Genomic DNA, 13,655 nt, shown 5'->3' on the forward strand with positions numbered 1-13,655 from the left:
CAAGAAGCAAGAAATAGAACATAGAAAAGTTTTCCTAATTATTGTACAGTAACAATTTTCTGTTGACTAAATCAACAGAAAAAGAGTGAAGAAAGTTTCAACAATGGAAAGAAAAGTTGCAGGGAGTTAATGTAGTATCTTTGCAGGATACCAGAAGAAATACTAAAAGTAAATATAAGAGCCAGTGTGGGAAAAAGTTCTCTCTTATTAATAGAGAATGAAAGTAATATTAAGGTATCAGTGTGTTTCTATGGAATTAAGAAAAATTATTCTCTTATAAATTCCTATGCTGGTGAGACTATGAAGAAAACTACTAACCGTATACATTGCTTGTGGCATTATTTAATTAGTCTAAATAATCCTTTTCTTCAGTCTTTTAGTATTTATTGTGTATTTACTGTTCACTGGAATTTTTATTAGTTGCTAGTTGAGACAGGAGTGAAAATATAAATACAGCCCTTGAATTGGGATTCTGTAAACTAGCAGATAACCTCAAGATGAATTTTCATTTCACTGTTAATGTGTTACGAGTGTTTTCACAGAAAATTCAGGGAATAATTTGTAGATGAAACCTATATGCATTTTACTAAAAATAAAATTTAGAAACCCTAATTAGAACTTTAAATAAATGTTCTTCACTAACTGAAATAGCTGAATGGGTATATTAACTTCATAGAATATGGTTCATAGAATAATGGTTCAGCCATTAAAAACAGATATATTTACATTTAATGTTAAGAGAAATCTTTTAAAATATTTGAAAAATGAAAACAAAAGTGTATATATGCAATGATGACTATGTTAAATATGTATGCAAAATTCATTGATTGGAAGAGTATACTTAGTGATGAAAATAATGTATGGATGATAAAGTTATGGATAATCTGATGTTTTATTTTGTAATTCCCTTTAGTGTTATAGTATTAAAAAAATTATATATACAGTGAATTTTTTAAAACTGCTAATACGTAGTGATTATTAATAATAATTGTATATTTGTATGTGTACATTAATAATAGTCTGAATATATATCCTTCCACCATATTTTGTGGACAAAGCATTCTGACATTTCAGTATAGTATAATCATTCACACACACACACACACACACACACACACACACATTTACAATATTCTCAGTATTACAGTATTTTAAACAATGCTCCTAGAAATATCATTGCCTAAATTTTCATGCGTATTTATGATTATTTTCCAAGTATAAACCTTTAATTGTAGAAAAATTCTTAATTCAAAGGAAAGTATGTTAGTTTGTTCCAAAGTGCCAAATCACTTTTGAAAAGCTAGTTTCAGCTTGTATTTGCCACCATGAGCAAATGAGAGTACATTTTTCTAAAAGTTTAGTGGCTGTTTTTAAAAAATTTGGTCCTTCAGCAAATCACATTGACAAACTATTAACGCTGTACTATCTGGCAAGTTTCTTGTATTAATCTCAGCAACTACTAATTAAATACTAAACAGGCATAAATGAACACACTTCATATAATCTCTCACCATTCCCTCCCCACTCCAGCGAAGCATAGCAAGATTCTTGATTTATGGAGTACAACTGAGGGTTGAATTTTATCAAAAGCTAACTTTCTGATATTTTCCCAGAAAGTCAAGTTTCTGGAGAATGGGAAGTTAAAAGGGATAAAAGAATTAGGGTTTTAATGAAGATCAAAAATTGACTATTTTAAATTCATAAGAACTAGATTAGAAGTGAATCAAAATATTATGGTGATTTTATTCAAATTGTAATAGAAATAACTTAAATATGAAAAGTTATATCTGAATTTTTTTTCAGCCTAAAATTATATTAAGAAAGAAGTTAAAATTGTGGTCATGATGATTTTAATTGAAAGGTCAGCTAATTTCCAATTCGATTGAAAGTACATTCTTTTACATATTTGATTTGTTTTGAGAACAGAGTAATCTAACTCTGTGCCCCTCTGTACCCTGAGATTTTGGTTACTATGGCTTCCTGATGAAATCGTACATTTCACTTTCTGTTCAGTTTAGGCTTAAAGACATAGAAGATGGCAGAGAACAAATAATTTTCATGCTGGATATCAGCTAAATTAATAATATTTTTCATGTTTTTCCTTTGGTTTTTAATGGGATTTTGATTTCTTAAATTATATTTTTTCCACTGTAAAAATTGGAATTTTATTTCCCTTTAAAATTTGAATATAGTAATAATTGTAAAACTGCCTACTCCACGTATGGACAAGAGAATTTTGTTAGAAAATTTATTTGCACAGATTTAGAGTTGATTCACCTCTATATATTCTAGAAGTAATATCTCTGATTGAAATCTTGTATTATAGAGAAAGTTTTAAGTGGGAAGAATAGCTTTCTCTCTGTTTTATAGGATTATGGCTTAGAAGTTAAATAAGGGAATATGTAAAAAGTACTTCAGGCTATTAAAAACATAAGCATAGCCTATCATGGTGATGCACGCCTGTTATCCCAGCTATTCAGGAGGCTGAGGCAGGAGGATTGCAATTTCCAGGCCAATCTCACCAACTCAATAAGACCCTGTGTAGCTCAGTGGTAGTGTCTCTGTGTTCAATCCCCAGTACCTGCCTCCATACACAAAACATAAACACTATGTAAATGTGCGTTGTTTTTAGGATACATAGATTTTAATCATTCAAATAAGACTTTACAAATGAAAAGTAGATAAAGAAGCTTCATATACAACTGGATAAATTTGTAGAAATAGACTCTGATTTTGGTCTGGATTTTACAGTTGTCCTGTGGAATGATAAAATTTTGCAATGAAATGCTCATGGAAAGTAAAATTTTAAAAAATGTCTGGGCGCTTTGTCTTCTCGCGTATCATAGAGTGAAGAGAATATCTCAGGGATGACAAGCTTCCGTGAAGTTCTGGAGAAAATGCTCGTTATTGTTGTGCTACCAGTTAGAAACAGCCTGAGAAGACAAAATGAACTCTTCTCTTCCCACCTGGTCTCTAATACTTGTGGATTATTGGCCAGTATTGTCAGTGAACTGACAGCATCAGCCCTGGGTTCTGAGGTAATAAGTTATATTTTTTAAGACTGAATAAAAACTTACATAAATTTTCCAGTTTCTTTTTTCATGTATTTTCATTTTATGAAAACTAGTTTATACTTGTGTTGATTAGGAAAAAAATTCTTTTTTCAACTCAGCTTTTTATTTTTCTGCCTTTTCTTATACCTTTTTTTTTTTTTGCTTTTTCTTGTTTATAACTTTACCCAGAAAGTTACAGTAATATAAAGCATACATTTTCCCCTTGACTAGATTCTCATCTGTCCTATTACACAACTCCAGCTCCATGCCTCAATAAAAGTGAAAAATAGTTCCCATTGCTGGTTGATGAGTATTATTAAGTCAGGCTACTGATAAAGAACACATGGTATTGAAAAGGTAAAGAGCTTCAGATCATTGCTCTACCCACTCAATTTACCCAAGCCACATATATATGGAAAATCAATTTTTTTTGTCTCACTCATATCAGTTTTTAATTGTAAAATATTCATAATATAAAATTTGTCATTCTACTTATTTTTGTGTGCAGTTCATTAAGTACATTCATCTTGTGTAGCCATTGTTAAAAAGTTTTAAAGTATGAAATATTATGTTTGAGAAAATCAACTGAAACAGTTTTAAACACAATTTCACTTTTTAAGGTAACTTTTTTTTCACTCCATTTCACTGCCTTACTTATTCTGTTGGTTTGACTAAATTTGATATTTTTATTTTCCCTCAAAAAAGTAGACTGTAGATTGGTTTTGGAAATCATGTTTTAATGTGAAATACTTTGTATCACTCAAAGAAATGTTTAATAACCTACAGATGTTCAGTGGCTCCAGCTCTCAAATTTCTTTTTTTTTTTATTGGTTGTTCAAAACATTACAAAGCTCTTGACATATCATATTTCATACATCAAGTGGGTTATGAACTCCCATTTTTACCCCAATTACAGATTGCAGAATCACATTGGTTGCACATCCACATTTTTACATGATGCCATATTCGTGACTGTTGTATTCTGCTATCTTTCCTATCCTCTATTATCCCCCCCTCCCCTCCCATCTTCTCTCTCTACCCCATCTACTACAATTCATTTCTCTCCTTGTTTTTTTTTTTCCCCCATTCCCCTCACAACCTCTTTTTGTGTAACAATGAGGGTCTCCTTCCATTTCCATGCAATTTCCCTTTTCTCTCCCTTTCCCTCCCACCTCATGTCTCTGTTTAATGTTAGTCTTCTCCTCCTGCTCTTCCTCCCTGCTCTGTTCTTAGTTGCTCTCATTATATCAAAGAAGACATTTGGCATTTGTTTTTTAGGGTTTGGCTAGCTTCACTTATCATAATCTGCTCTAATGCCATCCATTTCCCTGCAAATTCCATGATTTTGTCATTTTTTAGTGCTGTGTAATACTCCATTGTGTATAAATGTGGCATTTTTTTTTTATCCATTCATCTATTGAAGGGCATCTGGGTTGGTTCCACAGTCTAGTTATTGTGAATTGTGCTGCTATGAACATCGATGTAGCAGTGTTCTTGTAGTATGCTTTTTAGTGAGATGTATCTTAGGGTGATTTTGATTTGCATTTCTTTGACTGCTAGAGATGGTGAGCATTTTTTCATGTACTTATTGATTGATTGTATGTCCTCCTCTGAGAATTGTCTGTTCAAGTCTTTGGCCCATTTGTTGATTGGGTTATTTGTTTTCTTATTGTTTAATTTTTTGAGTTCTTTGTATACTCTGGATATTAGGGCTCTATCTGAAGTGTGAGGAGTAAAAATTTGTTCCCATGATGTAGGCTCCCTGTTGACCTCTCTTATTGTTTCTCTTGCTGAGAAAAAACTTTTTAGTTTTGAGTAAGTCCCATTTGTTGATTCTTGTTATTAACTCTTGTGCTATGGGTGTCCTATTAAGGAATTTGGAGCCCACCCCAACAATATGTAGATCGGAGCCAACATTTCTTCTATCAGGCGCAGAGTCTCTGATTTGATATCAAGCTCTTTGATCCATTTTGAGTTAACTTTTGTGCATGGTGAGAGAAAGGGATTCAGTTTCATTTTGTTGCATACGGATTTCCAGTTTTCCCAGCACCATTTGTTGAAGATACTATCCTTCCTCCATTGCATGCTTTTAGCCCCTTTATTAAATATAAGAAAGTTGTAATTTTGTGGATTGGTCTCTGTGTCCTCTATTCTGTACCATTGGTCCACCCGCCTGTTTTGGTACCAGTACCATGCTGTTTTTGTTACTATTGCTCTGTAGTATAGTTTGAAATCTGGTATCGCTATACCGCCTGACTCACACTTCCTGCTTAGAATTACTTTTGCTTTTCTGGGTCTTTTGTTTTTTCATATGAATTTCATAATTGCTTTATCTATTTCTACAAGAAATGCCGTTGGGATTTTGATTGGCATTGCATTAGACCTATAGAGAACTTTTGGTAATATTGCCATTTTGATGATGTTAGTTCTGCCTATCCATGAACAGGGTATATTTTTCCATCTTCTAAGGTCGTCTTCTATTTCTCTCTTTAGGATTCTGTAGTTTTCGTTGTATAAATCTTTCGCCTCTTTTGTTAGGTTGATTCCCAAGTATTTCATTTTTTTTGAGGATATTGTGAATGGGGTGGTTGTCCTCATTTCCATTTCAGAAGATTTGTCGCTGATATACAGGAATGCCTTTGATTTAGGTGTGTTGATTTTATAGCCTGCCACTTTGCTGAATTCATTTATTAACTCTAGTAGTTTCTTTCTAGACCCTTTTGGGTCTGTTATATATAATATCATATCATCCGCAAATAATGATAATTTAAGTTATTCTTTTCCTATTTTTATGCCTTTAATTTCTTTCGTCTGTCTAATTGCTCTGGCCAGTGTTTCGAGAACTATATTGAATAGATGTGGTGATAGAGGGCATCCCTGTGTTGTTCCAGATTTTAGAGGGAATGCCTTCAGTTTTTCTCCATTCAGAATAATGCTAGCCTGAGGCTTAGCATATATAGCTTTTATGATGTTGAGGTAAGATCCTTTTATCCCTAGTTTTTCTAGTATTTTGGACATAAAGGGATGTTGTACTTTGTTGAATGCTTTTTCTGCATCTATCGAGATGATCGTGTGGTTTTTATCTCTAAGTCTGTTGATGTGGTGGATAACATTTATTGATTTCCGTGTATTGAACCATCCTTGTATCCCAGGGATGAATCCTACTTGATCATGGTGCACTATTTTTTTGATATGCTTTTGTATTCAATTCGCCAGGATTTTATTGAGGATTTTTGCATCTATGTTCATTAGAGATATTGGTCTGTAGTTTTCTTTCTTTGAAATGTCTTTGTCTGGTTTCGGGATCAGGGTGATGTTCGCCTCATAGAATGAATTTGGAAGATCTCCTTCTTTTTCTGATTCTTGCAATAACTTGAAAAATATTGGTATTAATTCTACTTTGAAGGTTTTGTAAAACTCCGCTGTATATCCATCCGGTCCAGGGCTTTTCTTGGTTGGTAGTCTTTTGATGGCTTCTTCTATTTCCTCCTTTGTTATTGGTCTGTTTAAATTGTGTGTATCTTCCTGACTCAATCTGGGCAAATCATATGACTTAAGAAATTATCGAGATCTTCACTATCTTCTATTTTATTGGAATATAGGGTTTCAAAATAATTTCTAATTATCTTCTGTATTTCTGTAGTGTCTGTTGTGATATTGCCTTTTTCATCCCATATGTTGGTAATTTGAGTTCTCTCTCTTCTTCTCTTCATTAGCATGGCTAAGGGTCTGTCGATCTTATTTATTTTTTCAAAGAACCAACTTTTAGTTTTATCAATTTTTTCAATGTTTTTTTTTGTTTCAATTCGTTGATTTCCGCTCTGATTTTAATTATTTCTTGCCTTCTACTACATTTGCTGTTGTTTTGCTCTTTCTTTTCTAGGGTTTTGAGATGAAGTGTGAGCTCATTTATTTGTTTGTTTTTTTCTTTTATTGAGGAATGAACTCCAGGCAATGAATTTCCCTCTTAAAACTGCTTTCATTGTGTCCCATAGATTCCGATATGTTGTGTCTGTATTTTCATTTATCTCTAAGAATTTTTTGATTTCCTCCTTTATGTTTTCTGTAACCCATTGATCATTCAGTAACATATTGTTCATTTTCCAGGTGATGCAGGATTTTTCCTTCCTTCTTTTATCATTGATTTCCAGTTTCATTCCATTATGATCAGATAAGATGCATGGTATTATCTCCACATCTTTATATTTACTAAGAGTTGCCCTATGGCATAATATATGGTCTATCTTTGAGAAGGATCCATGTGCTGCTGAGAAGAACGTGTATCCACTTGATGATGGTTGATATATTCTATATATTTCGGTTAAATCTAGGTTATTAATTGTGTTATTGAGTTCTATAGTTTCTTTATTCAGTTTTTGTCTGGAGGATCTGTCCAATGGAGAGAGCAATGTGTTGAAGTCACCGATAATTATTGTGTTGTTGTCTATTTGACTCTTGAAGTTGAGGAGAGTTTGTTTTATGAACGTTGCAACACCATTGTTTGGTGCATACATATTGATAATTGTTATGTCTTGTTGGTGGATGGTTCCTTTTAACAGTATATAGTGGCCTTCTTTATCCCTTTTGAATAACTTAGGTTTGAAGTTGATTTTATTAGATATGAGTATTGCCACTCCTGCTTGCTTCCGAGGGCCACGTGAGTGGTATGATTTTTCCCAATCTTTCACCTTCAGCCTGTGTATGTCTTTTCCTATCATATGAGCCTCCTGAAGGCAGCATATTGTTGGATTTGTTTTTTTAATCCAGGTTACTAGCCTATGTCTCTTGATTGGTGAATTTAAGCCATTAACGTTTAAGGTTACTATTGATATATTATTTGTACTTCCAGTCATGCTTATTTATTTATTTATTTATTTTAATAAGGCTCGTTTTTCCTTTTTGGTTATTTTTTTGTTCTTCCCTTTACTGAGTTACCTCCCAATGTTAGTTTTGGGTGCTGTTTTTTAAGTCCTCTTCTTGTAGTGTTTTGCTCAAAATGCCTTGCAGTGCTGGTTTTCTGGCTGCGAATTCTTTTAACTTTTGTTTATCGTGAAATATTTTAATTTCCTTGTCAAATCTGAAACTTAATTTTGCTGGATACAGTATTCTTGGTTGGAGTCCATTATTTTTCAGCGTTTGAAATACGTTGTTCCAGGATCTTCTTTCTTTCAACATCTGTGATTAGAAATCAGCCGTTAACCTAATTGGTTTACCCCTGAATGTAACTGCCTCCTTTCTCTCGTAGCTTTTAATATTCTCTCCTTGTTCTGTGTGTTGGATATCTTCGTAATTATGTGTCTTGGAGTTGGTTTATTACGGTTTTGTATGTTTGGGGTCCTGTAGGCTTCCAGGATTTGGCAATCCATTCCATCTTTCATATCTGGGAAGTGTTCTAGGACTATTTCATTCAACAGATTGTTCATTCCTTTGGTATGAACCTCTATACCTTCTTCTATCCTGATGACTCTCACGTTTGGTTTTTTTATAACATCCCATATCTCTTGGATAGATTGCTGGTGATTTCTTAGCATCCTTTCTGTGTTGACTATATTCTTTTCAAGTTACACTTTGTCTTCATTATCTGATGTTCTGACTTCTATTTGATCTAGTCTATTTGTAATATTCTTGTTTGAGTTTTTAATTTGGTTTATGGTTTCCTGCATTTCTATGATTACTGTTTGATTTTTTTTAAAATCTCTATCTCCTGGTATAGCTCGTTCTTTGCCATTTGAGTTTGCCTATTTAATTCGTTTTTAAAGTATACTTTCATTGTTTGGATTTGCTGTCTAATGTCTTCTCTAAGATTCCGTTCTGTCTGAGTTAGGTATGCCTTGAGTTCTTTCTCTGTCCATTTTTCTGAAGCCTCTAGATTCTCCTGTGAATTTAAGTTGTCCTGCACTGTTTATAATCCTTTTTTCCCTTGTTTTTTCATGGTGCTCACGTTGCTTTCCAACTCTGTTTGACTGTTGTGTTTCTGTTTTCTTCTTTAAATTTGTTTTGGTTTTTATAGTTCCAATATCTCTCCTTTGTGTTGGGAGACAATGTTTAGAGATGTTGGATTTAATTGTGAATTAAGGTAAATTCATTAGTTTCATTAGAGGCCTACAGAATTTGATGGCATGTATAGAATTGAGGTTTGAACTTAGGATTTTATGTTGAGGTCGGGCGCTTTGATGGTATGGAGGTTAGTATATTTAGCTTCTTTGGGGGGCGTTGCTCAAATGCAGGCAGTTATTAACAAGAGAATAGACAGGAGTACTTGGGGGTAATTAAGGGCTTAGGCGGACTATGGACCGATTCGTAGAATTCATCTATCTGCATTTAGTAAGTTGTACTTAATCTGGGTGGTCATGCTTCAGAGGAAAGATGGGGAAAAAGTAAGCAAGCAAACCAAGAAAGAGAGGGAGAGAGGAAAGAAAGGGAAAAGAATAGAAAAGAAAAGGAAATGATAATTAAAAAAAATAAAATGCAGTAAAATAAAAATTACATTAAAAAAATAATAGTATAATTGTAGAAAAGGAAAAAATAAAAATAAAAATTTAAAAATTAAAAAAAAAAAATAAAAGAAAAAAGGGATACTGTTAGGCTTCTATTTTCTTCGCTTCCAGTAGATGGTGCTGTGCCTTCCGGGCCAAGATTTTGCCCTCCGGCTGTAGGAAACAATCCGTGTGAGGCCGCTCCCTCCTCCCCCCACTAGTGTCTCTCAAAGCCTGTTAGCTTAGGTTTATTCCCGGTTTCTAGTCCCCTGGCTTCTCCTGTCAGCCAGGCCTTTCCCAGTATGATACCTCTCAGCTGTTCAAACTGCACTCTGTGCCTGGCATTTCCTGGATGATGAGCGCGGCTTTTGGGAACCGGCGCCTTACTGTTTTGATTCCGTCTGCTAGCCCCTCCCCCGAGAGCTGGCATGACAGGTTTCGTTTTCGCCACTGGTGGGAGGGGGCAGTTGGAAGTCAGATGCCTTTACCGTTCCCCACTCGTCTATTCACGCTCACTCTGTTAATCACCCCCCGGGAAAGACGGGGAGAGATTTTATTTGATTTCCCCGCTGAATGGGAGATGGACTAAATGTCACAGACCTGTTCTATCACTGAATGAGCTGTGATCAGTCGATAACTGGCGATGGTGACATCAGCTCTCCAAGATGGTGACCGCTGGCTTCCTCGGTGGTCTGACCGGTGTGGAGGACAGCACTGGACCGCTTCCTTCCCCATCTCAAACCCAGAATTCAGCACTGAGCACAGTGAGGGCACAGCCGGCAGGAGCCCGCAGAATCATCAGCGCCGTTTCTATGCTTTGCTAGTTCGCTGTTTCTAGGGACGCCATTTCCCTGCGCTGGCTGAAGTCTCTAGTGGCGGGGCGAGCTGCTGAATAAGCAGCTTGAATTTCCAGGCGGACAAATCTCTCACGGTTGGGCCCCAGTATCCAATCCTCAGGCGATGTAAATCCTTCCTCTAGGTTTCGGTGCACCCCAATTTTGCTGGAAATTCCTAACAAGATAGTTTTTGGCCGTTCTAACTCGTCATTCACCCAGGCAGTGATGCAGTACACGGGGGTGATGCACTCCATTCGCCGCCATCTTCTCCCCTTTGTCTCAAATTTCTTGCCAAGGAACTTGTTATCTCCATTTTACTTTTGTGATTTCTAGACTTTGCTTTTTTTTTTTTTTTTTTTTTTTTTTTTACTTTCATATTTATTTTAGAACCTATTCTGGAAATCATCCAATTTATGTTGGCCACTGATCACAATGACTAGTGGTTATAATTTCTGGTTGATTACATGCACCTGAGCAAATCTTAGAATCTCATCCTAGGAAGCATTTCCTAGCTTTCTTGTTTTGCTTTGACTTTGCCCTTGGAGGCCATTGACACTCTTGTCAGAAAAATTTTTAACTATTTTTTTTAATATTCATTCAGTCTATAAAATGTTTCCCTTTTGTACTAGACTCTAGAGGATATAGGAAAGTCCATAATTCATATGCCCCCCTCCAAACATTAACTCATATGTAAACTTAACCTTTCCAAAGGAACAAAATTTCTAATGAAATGGCCAAGTCACAGGGCACTTAATATACAACCTTAGGAGTTCCCAAAGGTCCTAGTTTAGATGCCCACATTTCTCTCTCTCAAAGTAGTTTATAAGTCTTGATAAAATCATAAACTTCAACTGTTCCCTCTGTTAACTCTCTCAAGGGTTAGAGTTAGGGTTAGCAAATCACTCATATATGGAAAACGTTAGATCAAAAGAGAGTGATTTTATTTGATTATTTGAGTGACATCTTGTATTATTCCTGTCTCATATTTTTTGCACTTTTGGAAAAGGGAAGAAAGTGGAATTGAAAACTAGTAAGTGTATTTCAAAGCCTCTGATTGCAAATCTTGAGTAAATTTTGTTGTTGTTGTTGTAATGTATAGGGAAAAGCTTTTAACTAATTTTATATGCAAGGAAATAAACTACATTAAAACAGTAATTAATTACAATGTGACCAACTTAGATTAGAAACAGTTTCTGTAAATTAAAAGATTAGTTTCAAATCAAAATAACTTCTCTGATCCTCTGTACTGCAAGTCTGAAATTAGTATGGTTGTGTATATATCACTCATACCTTAGTGGTATTCAAATTTAGGAAATAGTATCGTTTTCTTCAAATGAAGTATCACTTGAAAGTTCAAAGGTAAGAGAAATGGTCTGGTTAAAGAACCTTTAATCCACATCGTCTTTGTGTACCTATCTCTGCAGAATTCTCAGAGCTCTGTGTGTATGTATGAAAACTACTGTTGTAGAGAATGTTGATTAAATTTTTGGTATCTCTTTTCAAAGTGAGTAATCATTCATATGTTGTGACTGTGATGACATATGGGTTTGTAGTTCTGACATACTACGTTAAATTTATGACTAAAAGAAAATACTGCGAAGTGGCATTGATTTGTGATGTTAGAATGATAAAATCTGGCTTTATTATGGGCTAATTTCTTAATATAATACACCCTTACAAGAATCTAAACCCCATTTATTATGTAAAGGTTATTTTACAAACCTTTAGATAGTTTTGTTACAGGTGTATTACTAACACTCATGTTCACACAACTGCTTATGGAATTGCTTGTGCTATTCACAGGTTGATGGACTTAATTCTCTTCATTCAGTAAAAGCCAGTGCTAACCGATTCACTAAAACAAGTCAGGGAAGAAGTTGGAACACTGGAAATGGGTCCCCAGATGCAATCTGTTTTTCAGTAGACAAACCTGGAGTTGTTGTAGTTGGTTTCTCTGTCTATGGAGGCGGTGGAATTCATGAATATGAATTGGAAGTGTTAGTTGATGATGTAAGTATCAGTTGGGTGGTCTGTGAGAACTTATTGTCATAGTATGATGGGTTCATATCTTTGAGGGTTTAGCAGATCACTCATATATATGGCAAACATTAATTATTATTTGAGTGACATCTTGGATCATTCCTGCCTCATACTTTTTGCACTTTTGGAAAATGAAAGATTTTAAGTGGAATTGAAGACTAGTAAATGTACTTCTAAGCCTCTGATTGCAAATCTTGAGTAATTTTTTTGTTGTACAGGGAAAAGCTTTTGGCTAATTTTATATGCAAGGAAATAAACTGCATTAAAGCAGTAATTAATTACAAATCAAAAATGTTCCTAAAATAAGAGTCTACTGGATTTTGTTTTGGCATCTTCATTAGAGTGAGCATGCGGGAGATTCAACTCATTCACACCGATGGACATCTCTAGAATTAGTCAAAGGAACTTATACAACAGATGATTCACCTAGTGACATAGCTGAAATCAGACTTGACAAAGTTGTTCCTTTAAAGGTAATTTCAACAATATGTTTGTGTTGTTAAAAAGAGATAATATTATGTAGTTTTAAGTAGTGAAAAGTATTCCGTAAATTTTCGTTGTTAGAAATCACTTTTCCTAAGTTATCTTTCATGTTATGCTTCAAATATTAATGAAGTTCCCTACTGTGTTCCTGATATTGTACCATATTATATTCTGTTTTTGCATAGTATCTCTTAAATTTGGTAGGAAGAATAAGTATGTTTTAGTCAAACATAACTTCAGATACCTGATCTTCCATGTTAGCTTTAACAACACTAACAAGTCATTATTTTGAGCCTAATCTGTAAAGAGGGAATGATAACATCTGTGTTGTAATGTTATGCAGATTAAATTATATAATGGAAATGAAGCGCCTGCCTCCCTGTCTAGCACCTTATGAAAACTGAATAAATATTAGTTCCTGCATTTCTTCTCTTACTGTGCCCAACTCTTTTAAAACACAAGTGGTCTTAACAGTATTATTAAAGTTACCACTTTGTGTAAAATAATTTCTAAAAATGAATATTTGGCAAAATAGCTTATGCCTCATTAATTTCAGTATTAAAGTAGCACTGACGTATTTCTGAGTTCAACTGAAATAAATTCATTTTATTTATTTATTTTTTTTAATATTTATTTTAGTTTTTGGCAGACACAACATCTTTGTTGGTATGTGGTGCTGAGGATCGAACCCGGGCCACACGCATGCTAGGCGAGCGCGCTACCCCTTGAGCCACATCCCCAGCCCCCAAATAAATTCATTTTAGAAC

The 13,655-nt window shown here is 34.5% G+C and overlaps 1 protein-coding gene across 5 annotated transcripts in view; it reads left to right on the top strand.

Moving 5' to 3' along the window:
- The window catches only part of Mycbp2 (MYC binding protein 2), a 290,494-nt gene that overhangs the window by 145,523 nt on the left and 131,316 nt on the right, over positions 1 to 13,655 (top strand). For all 5 annotated transcript variants that reach the window (XM_076872632.2, XM_076872633.2, XM_076872636.2 and 2 more), the window contains 3 exons: positions 2,847 to 3,038; positions 12,169 to 12,375; positions 12,747 to 12,878. In XM_076872632.2, coding sequence (XP_076728747.2) covers positions 2,847 to 3,038; positions 12,169 to 12,375; positions 12,747 to 12,878 — 531 coding nt within the window. The remainder of the gene's footprint in view (positions 1 to 2,846; positions 3,039 to 12,168; positions 12,376 to 12,746; positions 12,879 to 13,655) is intronic.

This window comes from Callospermophilus lateralis, chromosome 12 (genome assembly GCF_048772815.1).
Source record: "Callospermophilus lateralis isolate mCalLat2 chromosome 12, mCalLat2.hap1, whole genome shotgun sequence".
Classification (NCBI taxonomy): domain Eukaryota; kingdom Metazoa; phylum Chordata; class Mammalia; order Rodentia; family Sciuridae; genus Callospermophilus; species Callospermophilus lateralis.